This window comes from Schistocerca serialis, chromosome 2, assembly GCF_023864345.2.
Source record: "Schistocerca serialis cubense isolate TAMUIC-IGC-003099 chromosome 2, iqSchSeri2.2, whole genome shotgun sequence".
NCBI classification, from domain to species: domain Eukaryota; kingdom Metazoa; phylum Arthropoda; class Insecta; order Orthoptera; family Acrididae; genus Schistocerca; species Schistocerca serialis.
In genome coordinates, this window is record NC_064639.1 from 982,366,573 (window position 1) to 982,386,921 (window position 20,349).

The window sequence follows — 20,349 nt, forward strand, 5'->3', positions numbered from 1 at the left end:
AAGAAATTGGCTAAATGTGTGGAATATGTAGACTATGCAAATGACTGGGTTATTGGTGTAAGGCTGAAAGGAGCACAAAAAGATTTACTGATTGTCCAAGTGTATATGCCAACTTCAGAACATGATGACCAAATCGACGAGGAAACATACAGTGTAATAGAGAGAATAATGGACGAAAATAAAAAATGCTGCAAAATAGTAATGGGAGACTGGAATGCCATTGTGGGAGAAGGGAAAGAGGGAAACATAGTAGGCAGTCATGGTCTTGGAAAGAGAAATGACAGAGGTGAATGGTTAATTGACCTCTGCAGGGAAAGACAGCTGATAGCGGCAAACACATGGTTCAAGAACCATAAGAGGAGGCTCTACACTTGGAAATCACCAGGGGATAAATACAGAAACCAAATCGATTTTATACTGGTAGAAGAAAGATACAGGAATGGAATCAAGAAGGTGCACACATTACCAGGTGCAGATATTAATAGTGACCACAACTTACTTATGGCAGAAATAGAAATAAGAATGAAAAAACTGAAAAAGGTGACAATGGTGAAGAAGTGGGATTTAGAGAAGATAAGGTCCAACGAAGAACAAATTACAGAAATGCTGTCTCGGGACTTTCTAAACACATTACGAGACAAAGAAGCACCTGACAATGCCAATGAGTACTGGAATATGCTGAAAGAAGGAATCATTAAAGCAGGACAGCAAAATATAGGATATGTAAAAGGGAAAAGGTAAAAAAAAACCATGGGTCACACAAGAAATGATTTCCAAGATGGAGGAGAGAAGAAAATTGAAAAACAAGAACACCGAAGATGCAAGAAAGATATACTGAAGGTTAAATAACGATCTGCGAAGAGAAACAGAGCAGGCTAGGAAAAAATGGCTAAAAGAGGAATGCGATGAAATTGAAGAACTGGACAGGAAGGGAAGATACGACTTACTATACAACAGAGTAAAGACTATGACACGGGAACAAAACAGAGCAGGAAGTGCTACTATGGAAATTTTGAGTAAAGACGAAGAGGTAGTGTACAAAGATCGTGACGATGTCCTCCAGAGATGGGAAGAATATATAAAAGAGCTATATGACACAAACGGCAAACCAGAAACTCTGGAACTTGAATCACACAACAGTGTAAGTGATGAAGAGAAAGGACCGACCATCATAATGGAAGAAGTAAAGTCTGCCATTGCTGCAATGAAAAATGGCAAAGCAGTAGGTACAGATACAATACCGGGAGAAATACTAAAATGCTTGAACCACAATGGAATAAGAGAAATATTGAGGTTATGTAATAAAATATATGACAGTGGTGAATGGCCTGAGGACTTTTTGACAACGGTAATGATTCCATTACCGAAAAAACAAGGAACCAAGAAATGCAGCGAGTACAGGACAAGCAGCCTCATTTCACATGCAGCCAAAGTGATGTTAAGAATAATTAATAAAAGGCTTGAAAAAGTAATAGAGGAGAATCTCGGCGAGGAGCAGTTTGGCTTTAGACGGAATACGGGCACCAGAGATGCAATAGGGCTCCTACGAATCTTGGGAGAAAGGTTTATTGAAAAAGGAAGAGACCTATATATGTGCTTCATCGATTTAGAAAAGGCATTTGACAATGTGGTTTGGGACAAGCTGGCGACTATTATGAGGGAAAAGAGAGTGGACTGGAAAACCAGAAGACTTATAAACTCATTATACCTTAATCAAAAAGTTTCAGTTAAAGTGAGAGGAGAAAGTACAAACTGGATCAGACTAGGGAAAGGAGTAAGACAAGGATGCTGTTTATCACCTACTCTTTTCAACCTGTACTTGGAAAATATGATTGACCAATGCTCATTAGATGACAAAGGAGTAGAAATTGGAGGAAGAAGAGTAGGGTGCTTGAGATTTGCTGATGACATGGTCCTCCTAGCCACAGGGGAATAAGAATTACAGGATTTGGTGGACACCATTGCAACTAACGGGAAAAAATATGGAACGAAAATTAACACAAATAAAACAAAAGTATTGGCAATAGGAGGAAATAAGGAAATAAAAATTGTGCTGAATGGAGAAACACTAGAACAGGTGCAAAATTTTAAGTATCTTGGAAGCAGGATAGACACCGAATGGAAGTGCACCACAGAAATTAAAACAAGGATAGCAATGGCAAAAGAGGCGTTTTATAAGAAAAGGAGAATCTTCTGCAGCGGTCTGGACAGAGAACTCAGAAAGAGACTCATAAAATGTCTTGTATGGAGTGTTCTTCTATATGGTGCTGAAACATGGACTATGAGGAAAAAAGACAGAGAAAGGCTGGAAGCTTTTGAGATCTGGACATGGCGGAAGATGGAAAGAATAAGTTGGATGGACAGAGTAAAAAATGAAGAGGTACTGAGAAGAGTGGGAGAGAAAAGACAGTTACTAGATGTAATAAAGAGAAGAAAAAGAAATTGGATTGGGCATATATTAAGAAAGAATGACGGACTGATAAAAACAGTTTTAGAAGGTTATGTAGAAGGGAAAAGGAAGCGAGGAAGGAAGAGATTCCAGATACTGGACGACATGATGGACGGTGCAACATACAGCAGCCTTAAGAAGGAAGCAATGGATCGCAGAAAATGGAGAGGCAAAGGACCTGCTAGATAACTGATGATGATGATGATGATGTAGCGTATTTCTCCATGTGGACACTTGTAGCGCTAGTTAACACCTTTGCTCACTTTACATTGCTCAAAACCGCAATGACTCTTGGTTTAAACACATCATTAAGTACATAATTTTTCGTGCTTAGCAAGATGTGTTTTGAGAATTTATTCTCTTTGTCAAGTGCAATTTTTACATAAGTATTTTTTGTTATGTTTTGCTAACAGTGGGAGTGATAGTTTGCGTGTGTAATTGAGGAGGCACAGTACCTGATAACCTCAAAAAGATGACTACAGTGCAAAATGTGCAGAACAACAAATACGCAAACATCACACAAAATACTTATATAAATATTTGCACTTGACAACGAGAATAAATTCTCGAAACATATCATGCTAAGCATGAAAAAATATGTAACTGGTGCAGTGGTTCATTATTTAAATAATGAATGAGACCTGCAGGCTTTCCAAAAACATCAATTATGATTTATGAAATTAAGCTAAACGTTTTCACTTCCCAGGCAGTTAGCAGTTACAGTTACATCAGTGTTTTTTGTTAGGTAATAAACCTGTATTAGATAATAAACAAGTCCATGGTGTATCTTATGCCTGTTATGTACATATATCATACATATAGCGTGAAAATGTAAGGGGGAAACCAATACATAAATTTTACCACCTAAAACTATTATTTCCCACCTTTTAAATTTTCCCGCATTTTACACAAGCTTTTTAAAAGTTCCTTGAAAAGCGTGAAAGCAGGTTTCACCGTATTGTAAAAAGGAAGTATTCTACCTTTTATAGTGATTATATAATGATTTGTTACATCCAAGATCACTTAAAAATTACAGCAATCACATTCCCAGCTTCAGCACTTGATTATCATCTTCAGGTGTGATTAATCCAGTAACAGCTTCACCATGATATATACCAGCTCCAAATAAGCAATCTGAACATCATGAGGTTTTATAAAATATGTCATTGAATACACCATATTGTCACATATTAAGAGAGTCTCTTTTAATATGTGATGATATGGTGTATATTGACATACAAAAAGGAATACAAACGTCTCAAAAATGAGATCAACAGGAAGTGTAAAATGGCTAAGCAGGGATGGCTAGAGGACAAATGTAAGGATGTAGAGGCGTATCTCACTAGGGGTAAGATAGATACTGCCTACAGGAAAATTAAAGAGACCTTTGGAGAGAAGAGAACCACTTGTATGAATATCAAGAGCTCAGATGGAAACCCAGTTCTAAGCAAAGAAGGGAAAGCAGAAAGGTGGAAGGAGTATATAGAAGGTCTATACAAGGGCGATGCACTTGAGGACAATATTATGGAAATGGAAGAGGATGTAGATGAAGATGAAATGGGAGATAGGATACTGCGTGAAGAGTTTGACAGAGCACTGAAAGACCTGATTCGAAAAAAAGGCCCCGCGAGTAGACAACATTCCATTAGAACTACTGATGGCCTTGGGAGAGCCAGTCCTGACAAAACTCTACCATCTGGTGAGCAAGATATATGAGACAGGCGAAATACCCTCAGACTTCAAGAAGAATATAATAATTCCAATACCAAAGAAAGCAGGTGTTGACAGATGTGAAAATTACCGAGCTATCAGTTTAATAAGTCACAGCCGCAAAATACTAATGCTAATTCTTTACAGATAAATGGAAAAACTGGTAGAAGCCGACCTCGAGGAAGATCAGTTTGGATTCCGTAGAAATACTGGAACACGTGAGGCAATACTGACCTTATGACTCACCTTAGAAGAAAGATTAAGGAAAGGCAAACCTACATTTCTAGCATTTGTAGACTTAGAGAAAGCTTTTGATAATGTTGACTGGTATACTCTCTTTCAAATTCTAAAAGTGGCAGAGGTAAAATACAAGGAGAGAAAGGCTATTTTCAATTTGTACAGAAACCAGATGGCAGATATAAGAGTCGAGGGTCATGAAAGGGAAGCAGTGGTTGGGAAGGGAGTGAGACAGGGTTGTAGCCTCTCCCCGATGTTATTCAATCTGTATATTGAGCAAGCAGTAAAGGAAACAAAAGAAAAATTTGGAGTAGGTATTAAAATCCATGGAGAAGAAATAAAAACTTTGAGGTTCGCTGTTGACATTGTAATTCTATCAGAGACAGCAAAGGACTTGGAAGAGCAGCTGAACGGAATGGAAAGTGTCTTGAAAGGAGGATATAAGATGAACATCGACAAAAGCAAAATGAGGATAATGGAATGTAGCCGAATTAAGTCAGGTGATGCTGAGGGAATTAGATTAGGAAATGAGACACTTAAAGTAGTAAAGGAGTTTTGCTATTTGGGGAGCAAAATAACTGATGATGGCCAAAGTAGAGAGGATATAAAATGTAGACTGGCAATGGCAAGGAAAGCGTTTCTGAAGAAGAGAAATTTGTTAACATCGAGTATAGATTTAAGTGTCAGAAAGTCGTTTCTGAAAGTATTTGTATGGAGTGTAGCCATGTATGGAAGTGAAACGTGGACAATAAATAGTTTGGACAAGAAGAAAATAGAAGCTATCGAAATGTGGTGCTACAGAAGAATGCTGAAGATTAGATGGGTAGATCATATAACTAATGAGGAGGTACTGAATAGAATTGGGGAGAAGAGGAGTTTGTGGCACAACTTGACAAGAAGAAGGGACCGGTTGGTAGGACATGTTCTGAGGCATCAAGGGATCACGAACTTAGCATTGGAGGGCAGCGTGGAGGGTAAAAATCGTAGAGGGAGGCCAAGAGATGAATACACTAAACAGATTCAGAAGGATGTAGGTTGCATTAGGTACTGGGAGATGAAGAACCTTGCACAGGATAGAGTAGCATGGATAGCTGCATCAAACCAGTCTCAGGACTGAAGACCACAACAACAACAACAACAACAACAACAATGGTAATTGTTAAATATCTTGACAAAGCTTTTAGTGAATTAATCATACCCAAACAAGGCAATGAAGGCAGAATCCGGTGGTTAAAAAAAAATCAATGGGATGTGAGCACAAAAGTAGTGGTAGTAATGGTCATGGTGCTGGTGGTAACTGGGGGAGGGGGGGGGGGGGGGCAGAAGCAGATAAAGAAACTACAACATAAATTTACAATCATTAGATGCATATTTCCTTACAATGAACAATGTTGGTACATTGATTGGGGCTTATGAGTGTTCAGTTGGTACAGCTGTGTTCAAAAGTACCATTCTGTTCATCAAAAGTAACAACTTAAGGACCAAGCGAGGTGCGCACTGGTTGGCATGCTGGTCTCGCATTTGGGAGGACGACAGTTCAATCCAACATACGGCCATCCTGATTTAGGTTTTCCCTAATTTCCCTAAATCAGTTCCAGCAAATGCCGGGATGGTTCCTTTGAAAGGGCACAGCCAACTTCATTCCCTATCCTTCCCTAATCCGATGAGACCGATGACCTCACTGTTTGGTCTCTTCCACCAAATCAACCAACCAACAACTTTAGGCTGACTAGGAAAAAAAAAATGTTCAGCACATTTCAGAATTAGTCAACAAGGTACTAACTGTGGTATTGATGGCATGCTGCTCACAGCTGCTTAAGAGATGGCACTTTTAAAGCAGGCACGCTACCAAGTGAGCTCGCTCTTCCAGCACTCACCGTTCTCTGAGGGGTGGCACCATGCTCAGTCACCTCTAGAGGACAGTAAATTGACATGATCTCATTGCTCATGACTCTGATTGGCAAGCACGTCATTTTAGGCAGCCACACTCATGAGTTTCACCTCAGATTCAGTGCATCAATAGACTTAACAACATTAGTACAGGAGACTGCAGTGAAGTCAATACATCAACATAGCACAACACTACTACACATTACTAATATTCAGAGACTAGGGTATCATCAGCATTCAAGACAATATGTTTCTATTAAGAACATTACTTTCATTGTATGTAACTAACCACCACAGAAAAACCTACAGCTTTACAAAGTTATGTTTACCTCAAGTATTAAATGTACACAGTGTAAAATAAACTTGTTAATGTGTTACCTTTCTGTAGATGTTTTATTGTCTATTATAGCCACCTGTGCTACTGACATATAACTAATTAGCGCAACAAGTGAAATCACGGTCAGTCGATGAGTGAGAGAAAGAAGCTGAAACATTGTTAAGAAAGCACTGGTGTGGTGATAATAATACAATAGTGAAAGCCATATAGCCTATTGTTTTCAGAACTTACAATTCACAACACTAATCACAACCTCCTGGTGCACTGTATTCTATCTTTCTTGGTTACCACCACCAGCACTTTCAGAAACTCATTTAGTAACTTTAATGTAATGAACAACTTCTGAAATGAATACAAATTAAATTTGGAATTGTCAGCAGTGTTCAAGAGTCATGAACATTTGGCAACCCACCTGAAGTGGGATGGGTTGTGACAGTCCTACAAATCGGGACATACAGCGAAAATCATCTGGCAATGCTAGTGGTCAAATATGACTTGTAGCAATTCTGAATGACATTCATAATCAAAAGCCTTTCCATTATCTATAAAGCACATGAAAACGTCTTTCTGGCAATCATCACAGTTCTGGAGAAAAGCATCTAAAACACTCACAGCTTCATGTATTCTAGTTCCATTCCTAGTCACATTGGGGAGGGGGATTATCAAAATGTTTGATGAGGTTTGGTAATCATGATTTATACATCATCAGACACAACTTCAAAATATTTAAAAGCAAACATTAAACTTTGAGGCTTTTACTTACAAGAAAATCACACAAAGAATATTATGCTGAGACTTCAATATTTGCATTATGAGTATTTTCATGTAATTTACTTTCAACTTCGACTATCCCAATAAGAATGCAGTAAAATTACTAACATTTTATCAAACCATGATGGTTTGGGTCAAAATCATGATATTATGCCATATAGTGACGACCACATGAGGGAAGGATCAGAAATGCTGCCATCAATACAAACAAAAAAGAGACTAAAAATGTTACCAACATAGCTGAAATCTGCTATAAATCTTTGCTATTATGTATTGTGGATAAATGGAATCGAAACTTACTGCACAACATTAATTACATACATTTCTTAAAGCACAAGAGAGATGAAACTGACAACCAATAAAAGTATAATTTGAATAATAATTCATTCTCCGGAGTGTGAAGATTTAGATCATTACGATTAGATAGCAAAAAATTACATGACGAAGTTTCGGGCCTTTAATATCTTTAATAGCTTATAGTACTGCCAACAGACACATATAAAAGTGATAACACTATCCTAGCTTTTGGATACATTAGTTCCCCCTTCCATGGTGAGAGAGGAATAGGTTGGGGAAGGTTAACAATGAAGGGCACCTGACTCGGACTCCAGGATGGTGGATAAATTGAATCTGCCTTTGATATAATTCAATACAGAGTACAACAGTGAAGATTTGTGCACTTTACATTAGCAGTGTACTTAATAAATGGTGCAACACACTTTTTTGTTTGATACTTTCTCAGTCAATAGCCAATGGTGAAGTTATTACTCAGTAACAGAGAAAGAGGAATTTATAACTATACAACTATAAAATTGTTACCTGAGGGATCAAAACCATCTGGTCACAGCAAATGAGCTAGCACTCATCTGGGACACAAACGTGTGGAAGGTTTAAAACAAAAGTGACTTTTTTCTTGATGCACATTTCACAATAACTACTCCTTTCTTCAATTCGATTTACTTTTCTACATCTTTCATTTTCTGACCTGTCTATTCTTCGTCGTGCCCCTCCCACCTCTGTTATGTACAAATACACTTGGCTTTTCACTCTTATTAACCCATCCACGATGTTTTAGCAGTAATCTCTGACTTGCATACTACCCTGTCTTCCACCTTTAAGCTCTCAGGTTTTCATATCTCGTCTGCTGCAGTCAACAATCAGTCTTTCCTTCTCATCCCGTCCAGTCAGTTTCCCCTGACCCACTGTTCTGGGTGATTTTTCCAAAATCTACCACTCTTCCTAAACCTCTCCTGCCCTTTTACTTTGTCACACCTCTTCTTTCCCCTTCTGCCGGAAGAATAAGCCACTGGCTCCAAAAGCTGGCATAAGTGTAATCTTCTTTATGCACGTGTCCTACCACCACTTGAACAGATTTTCAGTCTATCCAATTGCACTACATTAATGTTTGACATTACATATAGCATATAATTTCCTCACTTCTTAAACACTCAATCTTCTAACACTGTTAAATTCAGTTTCTTGGTATTTTTCTTTTTTGCACTTTTAGTCTTAACTTTGTGTCAGGTACTAGTTTAACATGCTCCTTCCCTCTCTCTCGTCCTATTCACTGTTCACAAATTCGTCATAAGCTTACACACTTCAAATTACTACGTGAAATGTCCATAACTGATATCGTGCGATGAATTACACTAATGTGTGTAAGTGGTGTCATAAGTTTAAAACTGGCAGAACAAACGTACACAATAAAGAAAGGAGGGGTGTCCCTCAAATGTGACGGATGAGATGGTGAACAAGAGCAAAGAAAGGTTCACAGCGACCATTGACAGACTTTTGGCGAGATGAATCCAATGTTTCCAGGCATCTCCAGATTTCTTTGGTATGAAATCATTACTCACGGATCAACATGAAATCGACAGAACTGGCCAATCCGGTGAATTTCTTGAGCGCTTAGAACCAAAAGATGAACAATTTCTTGATCCTATTGTAATTGGTAATGAAATATGGTTGGCCCACTGCACCCCAGAGATGAAAATACAATGTCGTGGTGACATCACTCCTCAACATCAGTGAAAAAATTCAAGTCTGTTGTTTCAGCCTGAAAAGTTTTGGTTTCAGCCTTTTGGGATTTTATTTGGATTCTTCGCATTGAATTTCTACCTCATGGGGAAACAATTAATGCTGTGCAGCTCAGTAAAAGCCTAAAAAACTGTGGAGGCTGATACAGAACAGAACAAGGGGAAAGTTTCCAAACATCTAATATCACAACAAGACTCTTGGATTAATTCGGTTAGGACATCATCAACCATCCCACTAATAAACCTGACCTAGAGCTTTTTTCATCCATCTGAAGTTTTTTTTTTTTTTTTTTTTGAGGAGGGGTCAAGGATTAAAGATTTTCTGACGACGGTGAGATCCAGAGTGCTGTTGACCAATGGACCAATGAAACAGCAGGTAACTTTTTTGACAAAAATATGAGAAAGCTTATAATTTGACTGGCAAAATGCACTGAGAACGAAGGTGACTACTTTAAAAATAGTGTTTGATGTACATCTGTGAATTTGTAAATTGTTCATAAATATATTTCATTTCAAATTTTTAAACAATGCAATAATTTTAATTTCTGGATGTGGCCCATAGTTAAGCCTATTGTCTGAATTGGCATGGTTCGTGATCATAGTGGACATGAAACATGCAGCAATAAAATCAACAACAATAAAATATATTACCTCTGTTTTTTCAGCCAGGGATGCCTTTGCTGCATCAACCATCAGTAGATTTCTTTGTATAGTCCGTGTAAGGCGAATGTATGTCAAATATGACAGTAAGTACTGTGCTGAAGACAGAGGTACTCCAGGTCCAGAACGGGTCTTAGCAGACTGAAAAAATTAATACTTCTTTTTACTTTAATTCCATGAGAACAATTTATAGTTTTAAAAGACCAAGTCATTACTGTATCTGAATAAGTGCCTGATTCACATTACTGTCTCTACCCTGAATAGTAAAGCCTCTTTGAATACTGTTGTTTTTATAAGGGTTCTGAACCACTTGTCAATAAAACTTTAGCTGTAGTGTAATCATAAAGTTATGTATTAAATCATCCCTTAGGAATGAATTTTTTTTAAAATTAAATTTTGGATATAAGTCCTTTCATTCAAATCAAAATGTGTGCACAGTATTACAGTCCAGCTCTTAGACACAATTACATCAGTTTAATTGGACAGAGGACATCAACAACATTACACAAAACTTTCATAGAATACAAATCAACAGAAGGTCCCAGAGACAGCTTCATACCTGATCTGCTTTCAGTTCATCCTTTACTGCTGCTATAGCATCTTTACAGTCCAAAAGTAACTTCTCAATAAGTTCAATTTTGGATGCATTGTCTTCGGCACGCACTAAGCTTTTGTCCAATTCCTGTTCAGAAATGAAGAATAAACGCACTCGTTCTGGTCTGGCTGTCACAGAACGTCCTCTCCATTCAACTTCACATAGAGTTTCAGCTTTCCGTTCACGGGTCTGTACAATCAACAGCTGTAAAAAAACAGAAAGGAAGTAAAATGGATTATTTAGGAAAATTGGTGTGCTGAAAGACTGAAAATATACATTTTATCAATGTATATTTATGTGAAGACTGTGAAGGCGAGACAGACAGAGTTAAATGGTTAAACTAGAGAAGCAAAGTTTCTCTTCCTGCTGAAACGTAGCAAGGTGGGGGTGGAGGGTGAATCCATTTAATACAATTCAACTACTTGAATACAATTTTTTTTTCGTTATGTACATAATACATACACTACAGGTATGTAGAGTAATTAATTTCTTGATCCATGACTTATTCATAAAACATTATACTTCACCAAGTGCCCTAGTTGTATTTCATTGCAAAGGAATAATTAGTTTAACTACAACAGTTAATTAAACATATTACGTTACTACAAAACAAGTGGAGTTAATACTTCGTCTGAGCAAATAGTTAATTGTTTGTAAAGTAATGTACCTCGCTCAAAAGCCCTTCAGTTGTTCATTTTGGTAAGCGTTTCATGTTTTCCAAAAATTCTACAATTTAAAAAGAAATTTGTAATTATAATTCTACTTCCCATAATATACTTTTGCTATTTTGTTCTTTAAAACTGTGTAATTCTGAGAACTGAATTTTGCTGCCCTCCATTTTTTAAACTGAAAAGCACATTTGTTTAACAGTATAAGGTTTTAATTAAAAAACTGAGTAAATTACAAATGTAAGAATATTGTATGACAATCAGTACATCCCAATGGAGGTATACACAATTTAACTAAATAATCCACCTAGCTGTTTTTTTTTTTTTCAGTAATTCACACACATAAACCAATTTGTTGCTTGTTCCTTTATAATGTTATCCCTACACATGCCAATACATAGTTGTGAGAATCCATTGTTTAGTCAGTCAGCATCTGGCAATCAAAGTGTGAACATCTACATCAGAATCCACAGTCTGCCACCAGTATGTTAACATCTATATATCAGTGCAAATGTCTTTGGAAAGCTCTTTGAGTTTGTGGGAATGACTCACTTTGGAAACATTGCATAGTTACTGTATTATATTTGTGTTGGTAGACTCTGAACTTGCTTGAGAAGGAACACTAATTAAAGACTGCCATTGTGTAAATAGTTCGTAGTTCAATAAATACGCTTAACCGTGTTTATTATTCAATATGAGACTTTTTACAAAGTGATCATCAAGTGATTATAAGTTACAATAAATCCGAAAATGTATCATTTTAACTAATGCTGTATTGGATACATCACTTCAAAAATTGGTAGAAAATTAGAACCAACAACTAGATGACGGATACTCGGCGACGAATTACCAAGGACACATAACACACCACAGGTGAGTCACATCACATTGTGTAAATAACTCCAGAGGGAAGGTCCTTACTCAGTCCAATAATCTAAGAGATATAACTGCATGCAAACATGACTTAGCCTGGCCAATTCTTATAATGCATTTCGGTTCCATCACAAACATAGAACCAAACTATGGACACACACTGAGGTTATAAATTTATGACTGAAGAAAAGATGGAACCAAGAGTAATGAATAACTCATACTGAAGCAAATGGAAGAGGGGTTTAACTTCAGGCTACACAAATCTTCCTCAGAAATGGAGAGGATGAGTGATAGTATCTTTCACATACACTCTTGAAATCGTGTTCTCTCTTCTCCTGTACCAATGCATTAACCCAAAAGATAAAATACCCTTCATTACTATTCTGTATTCCACAGCCCCTTGTAGTTTAATTTCTCACATGCTACATCTGAATGAAACACCTCATTATGTAGTAAAAGAGAGTACCAAAATGAGTCTTCTTGACACATTAATGAAAATTACTGATAAACAAAACTATGTAAGACTAGGATTTGAACACACAGTTTTGTGTCTTTGTGATTGGTGTTCTACTGTTGAAGTCCACAGAATATGGAAACATAGGAAAGAAGTATTAGCAGAATAAGTTTGCTTAGCAACATGTTCAGTTGGCAGAATGATATACACAAAGGACCAGGTTGTTGAAGTGCAACATAAATAAAGCTATAAAAGCTATAACTGAATGCTGGACACAAATATAACTAACGACTCCACATGAATTGGCAAAAATAATCACTAACTAAATGGTGGAGGTGCTGAGCAGTAGATACACATACAAACGAAAACTTCGAGCAAACTACAGTCACATTCTTTTTCATGAACCAATCCACAAGTCAGCACCTTCATTACAGGGTCACTGGTTATCTTTACCCATTACGTATCTTGGATTCACAGAGAATCTTATAGTATTGTTATCACAATACACAACATTTATAACAATAGTATATTCTAGATTGTTCACATAGTTTGTTGCAAAAGATACAGTGTGCCTTCCCCCATACTACACTTTTCTATTAAAAAAAGCTGCATTGATATATTATGAGGCTCATGACCACTCACATCTAATGTATCCAGCAATTCTCCATGACCATGACTTCTCATTTCCAGAAGATCATTAATCGCACTTTCATCACCGATGTTATAAGCACAATAACGTAAACTTGGAGCAATTTCATCGACTCTCTGCTTGTACAACAGTTGGTCATCTTCAGGAAGTGCAAGAGACAGCTTTTCATACACCATTCTAGAAAAACAACTTTCTTTAACACATATGTTTACCACAAAGCCATATTATTGTTCGACATAGAATGTGAATGTATCTTACAGTGTAATTTACTAGTTTGATGAATAGCAGATAGTATAATTACAAACCTCAAAACATTTTTACTTACTAGTGATCTTTAGTAATACTCTTACTTTAAAATTAAGTGAGAAAAGTTATTCCTGGTGGTTATGATTACATGGCACTTTTTCAAGGTCAATAATTTTATTTAAACTACTTCAAATTTTACATGCACACAAATTAAGATGACAGCACTAATTATTCAGTTTTGGATAACTGGGCTTTATTAAATAAATACTGCAAAATGACAATGTAGATATAAAATATGTCTCTTCCGAAGCAATGACATTATTTCACAACATCGTCTTTCAGTCCATAACCAATCTGATGTGGTCCAAAATTAGTTATGTAGCATGGAACAATTGCAGAGAGTGCCAGTCTTTCTACCAAAAGGATCAGTGTAAAAAATGCTGTCTTTTCAACACTTAAGCAAGTTACACAATTTGAGAATACCACTTTCAACACTTTTCTTTTTTATGAAAGACTGAAATCTCACAAAAGCTTAACTTCCACACTACTGCTTCAATCATCTCCAATTTCATATTTCTTGCTTTATAAAAATGAAATATTACATTTTTCTTTTTGATTTGGACTAATTTTGGTTTACTAAAGACTATAAGTAACCTTTCAAGATATCGGTCGTCTCTGGCATATATTTCATCATTACCCTGTTGATTTCCTCTTCATTTTTATCAATCCAATGTTGTCTGCCCTTGGTCACTGTTTCTCTTTGACAGAACCTTTCAAATGTGGTTAAATCTTTTAATTTTTTTCTGTGATATTCATTTATTCCACAGATCTTCTTAATGTTTGTTTACAAACAATTTTTCAGAGGAACTACATTTTCCGTTGCAACTGGAATCTAGTGTTGTTGACACTTGAGACGAGACAAACCATTTTAATCCTCAGTTTCTGTATGAAATCACATTTTGTTAAGTTCAAAGTAGTTGCACTGGCAGCAAGGGCTGCGTATCTGAGGATTTATCTGTCTTTTTTTCCTTCTTCCTTTCCATGATTAATCCACTACTGTCAAGTAGTGTCTGAATGCAGTTTTAACTAGTGTGTCATTTTTTACTGAGTGATTGCAAGGATCTCCATTCTCTTGATTCTTTCAGAATCTGAAACTTTTAATACACTGCACTACACGAAATCACAAAGAAAACAATCTCAACCGAATTTTAGGACTTCTTTGATGTTAGTCATGAAATATCTCCATAAATGTCCTCATAGACCAATGTTAACCTAAGACATCTACTAAATTGTACTCAGAACAGGCTTCAACTTATTTTATTGGTTTCATTTAAGAGAAACTACAGGGTGTTTCAAAAATGACCGGTATATTTGAAACGGCAATAAAAACTAAACGAGCAGCGATAGAAATACACCGTTTGTTGCAATATGCTTGGGACAACAGTACATTTTCAGGCGGACAAACTTTCGAAATTACAGTAGTTACAATTTTCAACAACAGATGGCGCTGCAAGTGATGTGAACGATATAGAAGACAACGCAGTCTGTGGGTGCGCCATTCTGTACGTCGCCTTTCTGCTGTAAGCATGTGCTGTTCACAACGTGCAAGTGTGCTGAAGACAACATGGTTTATTCCTTAGAACAGAGGATTTTTCTGGTGTTGGAATTCCACCGCCTAGAACACAGTGTTGTTGCAACAAGACGAAGTTTTCAACGGAGGTTTAATGTAACCAAAGGACCGAAAAGCGATACAATAAAGGATCTGTTTGAAAAATTTCAACGGACTGGGAACGTGACGGATGAACGTGCTGGAAAGGTAGGGCGAGCGCGTACGGCAACCACAGAGGGCAACGCGCAGCTAGTGATCCAACAGCGGCCTCGGGTTTCCGTTCGCCGTGTTGCAGCTGCGGTCCAAATGACGCCAACGTCCACATATCGTCTCATGCGCCACTAGTTTACACCTCTATCCATACAAAATTCAAACGCGGCAACCCCTCAGCGCCGTTACCATTGCTGCACGAGAGACATTCGCTAACGATATAGTGCACAGGATTGATGACGGCGATATGCATGTGAGCAGCATTTGGTTTACTGACAAAGCTTATTTTTACCTGGATGGCTTCGTCAATAAACAGAACTGGTGCATATGGGGAACCGAAAAGCCCCATGTTGCAGTCCCATCATCCCTGCATCCTAAAAAAGTACTGGTCTGGGCCACTATTTCTTCCAAAGGAATCATTGGCCCATTTTTCAGATCCGAAACGATTACTGCATCACGCTATCTGGACATTCTTCGTGAATTTGTGGCGGTACAAACTGCCTTAGACGACACTGCGAACACCTCGTGGTTTATGCAAGATGGTGCCCGGCCACATCGCACGGCCGACGTCTTTAATTTCCTGAATGAATATTTCGATGATCGTGTGATTGCTTTGGGCTATCCGAAACATACAGGAGGTGGCGTGGATTGGCCTCCCTATTCGCCAGACATGAACCCCTGCGACTTCTTTCTGTGGGGACACTTGAAAGACCAGGTGTACCGCCAGAATCCAGAAACAATTGAACAGCTGAAGCAGTACATCTCATCTGCATGTGAAGCCATTCCGCCAGACACGTTGTCAAAGGTTTCGGGTAATTTCATTCAGAGACTATGCCATATTATTGCTACGCATGGTGGATATGTGGAAAATATTGTAGTATAGAGTTTCCCAGACCGCAGCACCATCTGTTGTTGAAAATTGTAACTACTGTAATTTCGAAAGTTTGTCTGCCTGAAAATGTACGGTTGTCCCAAGCATATTGCAACAAACGGTGTAGTTCTATCGCTGCTCGTTTAGTTTTTATTGTCGTTTCAAATATACTGGTCATTTTTGAAACACCCTGTATGAGTGACTAGGTGTTGATATATACAACTGCCAATGCAATGTTTTTCAATAACAGAATAAGATCTACAAAAATGCAAGGAGTTGATAGATTTGGTATGGAAAGTTCTGGCAGACTGTAAATAATTTAGGAGTAGCAGTGACAACTCGCAGAATAGTAGAAGCGTTGCATTGTCATCAGCCAGGCAGGCACAGTATGAAATCACAAAGGAAACTGAATCACAATCGAATTTTAGGACTTCTAGAACTTCTTTGATGTTAGTCACAAAATAAATGGACGCGCGTGCGCGCGCCCACACACACACACACACACACACACACACACACACACACACACAGAGAGAGAGAGAGAGAGAGAGAGAGAGAGAGAGAGAGAGAGAGAGAGAGCTACACTGTGTGGCAACTGAAAGCATGACGCTAGAACTGCAGTTCAGCAGGTAGAATGCAGTGAAAGGTCGTGTCGGGTGGAATGGGTGAGGGGAGCAGGGAGGAGCAGAGGAGGAGGATCTGGGGAGGACAGCAGATGGATCAGAGAGTGCCAGAAAGGATATGAGATAGGAATGTGATACATGGGTGCCAGAGCCAGTGAGTTTGTGCACAATTTTGTACATCTACTGTCTCCCTCCAAGCCTTCAATCACCTTCACCCAACCTTCCTCTTGCCCCCCACCTTTTCTCTTCCCTCACACACTTCATCCAACAAACCCTCACCCCAGTCTACTTGCCGAACTGCAGTCCAGGCATTGTGTACTCAGCTAGTACACCATAGCTCTACTGGTTTGTGTGTGTGTGTGTGTGGGTAGGTGAGTGGGTGGGTGGGGTGGTACCGTATATGTACTCTAGGTCAAAAAAGGATTCGTCCAAAGGCTGATGTAGTTATAAATGTTATTTGTGTGCCTGTCAAAAACTCAATGCTTCTCTATTTGATGTGCTGTTATCTCTACTCCTAAATTCTTTACCAGCTGATAGATTTGATCTTTTACAATGTCATACTATGTTCATATCAACTGTGTGGTATGCTTTATGGAAACTGAAATCTGTAAGTACTATTAAATTTTTCTTGCAAGTACAGGATGAACATAAAGTCCGGAAACACTTTCAATTATTCATTGCACAAGAAGTAAATATTGTACAGATGTCATACATATTGCATTTTGAAAAGAAACTCTGATTTTTTGTTTTACAAACATTTGACATGCAAACCATGAGTGACCCACCAGACGTCAATACAGTAATTGAATTCTTGCCATACCCATCCCAGCATGGCATCGTCGATTGTGGCGGTCACTTCCCGTATTCTCTCCTGGAGCTCTGCTACATCACATGGTAGAGGCGGTACATACACCAGATCTTTAATGTATCCCCACAGAAAAAAGTCACGTAGAGTGAGATCTGGTGATTGGGGAGGCCATTTCATGAAACAAACCCCGCCTTCTGTAGCACAGCTGATCCATCGATGTGGCAGTTCCATGTTCAGGTATTTACTAGCGCCAATTTGAATGGTTTCATAGACAGCTTCTGTTGCAGGACTTTTCACGCTGTCATTGGAGCCATTTCGAGTTCACGGGATGCATGACGCACCGATTTCTTTGGACTCCTTATGAATGTCTCTCATATGTGCCCCACATTCACTTCACTCATGCTGGGACATCCGCTTCTCTTTGCCGGGTACAAGCAATCTGTCATAACGAATTTGTTGTGCCAGTGGTAAATGGCCTTCCTTGTCAGTGGCTTCCTACCATACTTGGTTCCAAACATCCGTTAACAGCTGTAGCACATTTGTTTTTGTCAAACGCCAACACACAGAAAGCTCCCTCTGCACCTGAAGTCGCCATGTTTGCGACTAGCACTGACTATCGGCAAATTACCAAACTACACTGTGGCGGTATACGTGAAAAAAAACTTTCAGGGTTTCTCTTCAAAATGACATATGTATGATATCTGCACAATGTTTGGTTCTTGTGCAATAAATAATTGAAAGTGTTCCCGGACTTTACGTACAACCTGTACTATTAAATTTTTCTTGCATATATTAGTCCTTCAGCTGATAAGTTCAAAGTTGCAGATTTATTTGTTGTAACATAAATTTTTCCAGAAACCACTTTGCTTTTCATAAAAAAAAAAAAAATTATTCGCCTTGCTGCTTTTACAGCACTAACAGTGCAATAGGCATTATCTTTATAGCAGGGAGTTGCTTATGTAGCTATTGGCATGTCCTTTGTTTCCTTTTTTGTGTAGCAGGTGTATCAGTTCTTTTTATTTATAAATTTTTCATCCTAAATGCACCAGAGGACACAAAGAACCACAAAATACTTGTAATTCCTCTTAAATAAAACACGCTGAAGCCTGTTCTTATTACCCTAAATACAATTTAAGAGATGTGACAGTCTCTTCAACCATATTCACAATTAACAATAGTGTGACAAGGATATATTGCTACTCAGCACATACAGGATGCACTGAACTGCAGTCAGGCATGATGAAAAGACTGCTAAAGTCTGAAGCTTTGCGTAGCAATCCACCCTCTTCACATCATTTTCATTCTATGCTAAACTTTGCATTATTTGTATCCACAATTAGATTTACCTACATTTTTATTATCATTCATGAGCGCGCGCGCACACACACACACACACACACACACACACACACACACACACACACACAGAGAGAGAGAGAGAGAGAGAGAGAGAGAGAGAGAGAGCACTTTTAGAGTGTCCTATACATATTAAGTCTCAGGTTTCCAATCAGCAACACTGTTGAAAACATGATTCTAACAAACAGAACACAAGCTAGAATTGTGTAAGTGACGAAATATGAATGAAATAGAAAATCAAGTTCATTGATAACACATAGTTGTTGAAAGATAAATCGGAAAATTGAAAGAAATAAGCACACATTAACTTCTTTTTTAGCCTGTCATGATATGATTTAAGCACAGAACAAATGACACCACCAAATACTATGAAACCAATGTGATAGTAACATTTTATATGCATATTTTATTTTCACACACACCAAATTTTATAATTACTTTTATTAACAAATTAAACAGTTCAGCAAATAAATGAAGAAAAGTAAGTGGTGGGCATTGAATGTAATACTTACTAAGGAAAAGTAGTTTACACATCAATATAATGTTCAATGCAATTATTCAGTCTCAATATCAAATGCTAAAATTGGATTTTCTGCATACTCAGTGCTCTAATTGTCCACAAAAAATTACATTTTTCAAGTGGTAATCCAAACAATTTTCATTCCATGATAACTTACTGTGCTTTCTTAAGATTTTCCATTGCAGACTTCCACAGTTGCAGTTCAAAATGCAAACTGCCATGTATCCATGCTACATATGCCTGAGCTTCAAGTTTAGTACGTGCATCGCATCTGGTATTCTGCATAAATTGAAAGAGAAATAACAACTTTTGTATCACATAAATTAACTGTATCTGATGATAAAGTAAAGTGAAGCAATATCACGATTCTCTTATTATGTACAGTAAATGTCTAACACAGAAACTAAATAGCGATTATTTCACTCAGTAATAAAATTTAGATTCCTGCCAAACGACTGCAATGCTGTTCACAATATATTTACGTGTTCCACAGTATTTTAAATCAGAAATATAGTATTCTTTAAAGTCCTCCCCCAAAAATAGTAAAGCCTAAACAAATCAGAAATAACTAAAATGTCAGTTATCCACGTGAATGGGGAACACCAAACAAAGCTCTTTTAAAAAATGATATAAAATAAAAATATTTCACAGATAAAGTTGACACCTGACTTACATTTTCACAATATACAGGGTGAGTTACTAACTATTGCCACCTAGAATAACTCTGAACATATGATAGTAGCTGAACAGTTTGTGGGACAAAAGTTGCTTGGGACA

The 20,349-nt window shown here is 37.7% G+C and overlaps 1 protein-coding gene across 1 annotated transcript in view; it reads right to left on the reverse strand.

Annotated features, from left to right (window-relative positions):
* LOC126458399 (signal recognition particle subunit SRP68) overlaps window positions 1–20,349 on the reverse strand; it is a 77,795-nt gene that overhangs the window by 20,290 nt on the left and 37,156 nt on the right. Inside the window, exons 5-8 of the mRNA XM_050095410.1 lie at window positions 19,730–19,851; window positions 13,323–13,506; window positions 10,650–10,889; window positions 10,082–10,231 (exon numbers count right to left, since the gene is read on the reverse strand). Of these exons, the coding sequence (XP_049951367.1) occupies window positions 10,082–10,231; window positions 10,650–10,889; window positions 13,323–13,506; window positions 19,730–19,851 (696 nt within the window). The remainder of the gene's footprint in view (window positions 1–10,081; window positions 10,232–10,649; window positions 10,890–13,322; window positions 13,507–19,729; window positions 19,852–20,349) is intronic.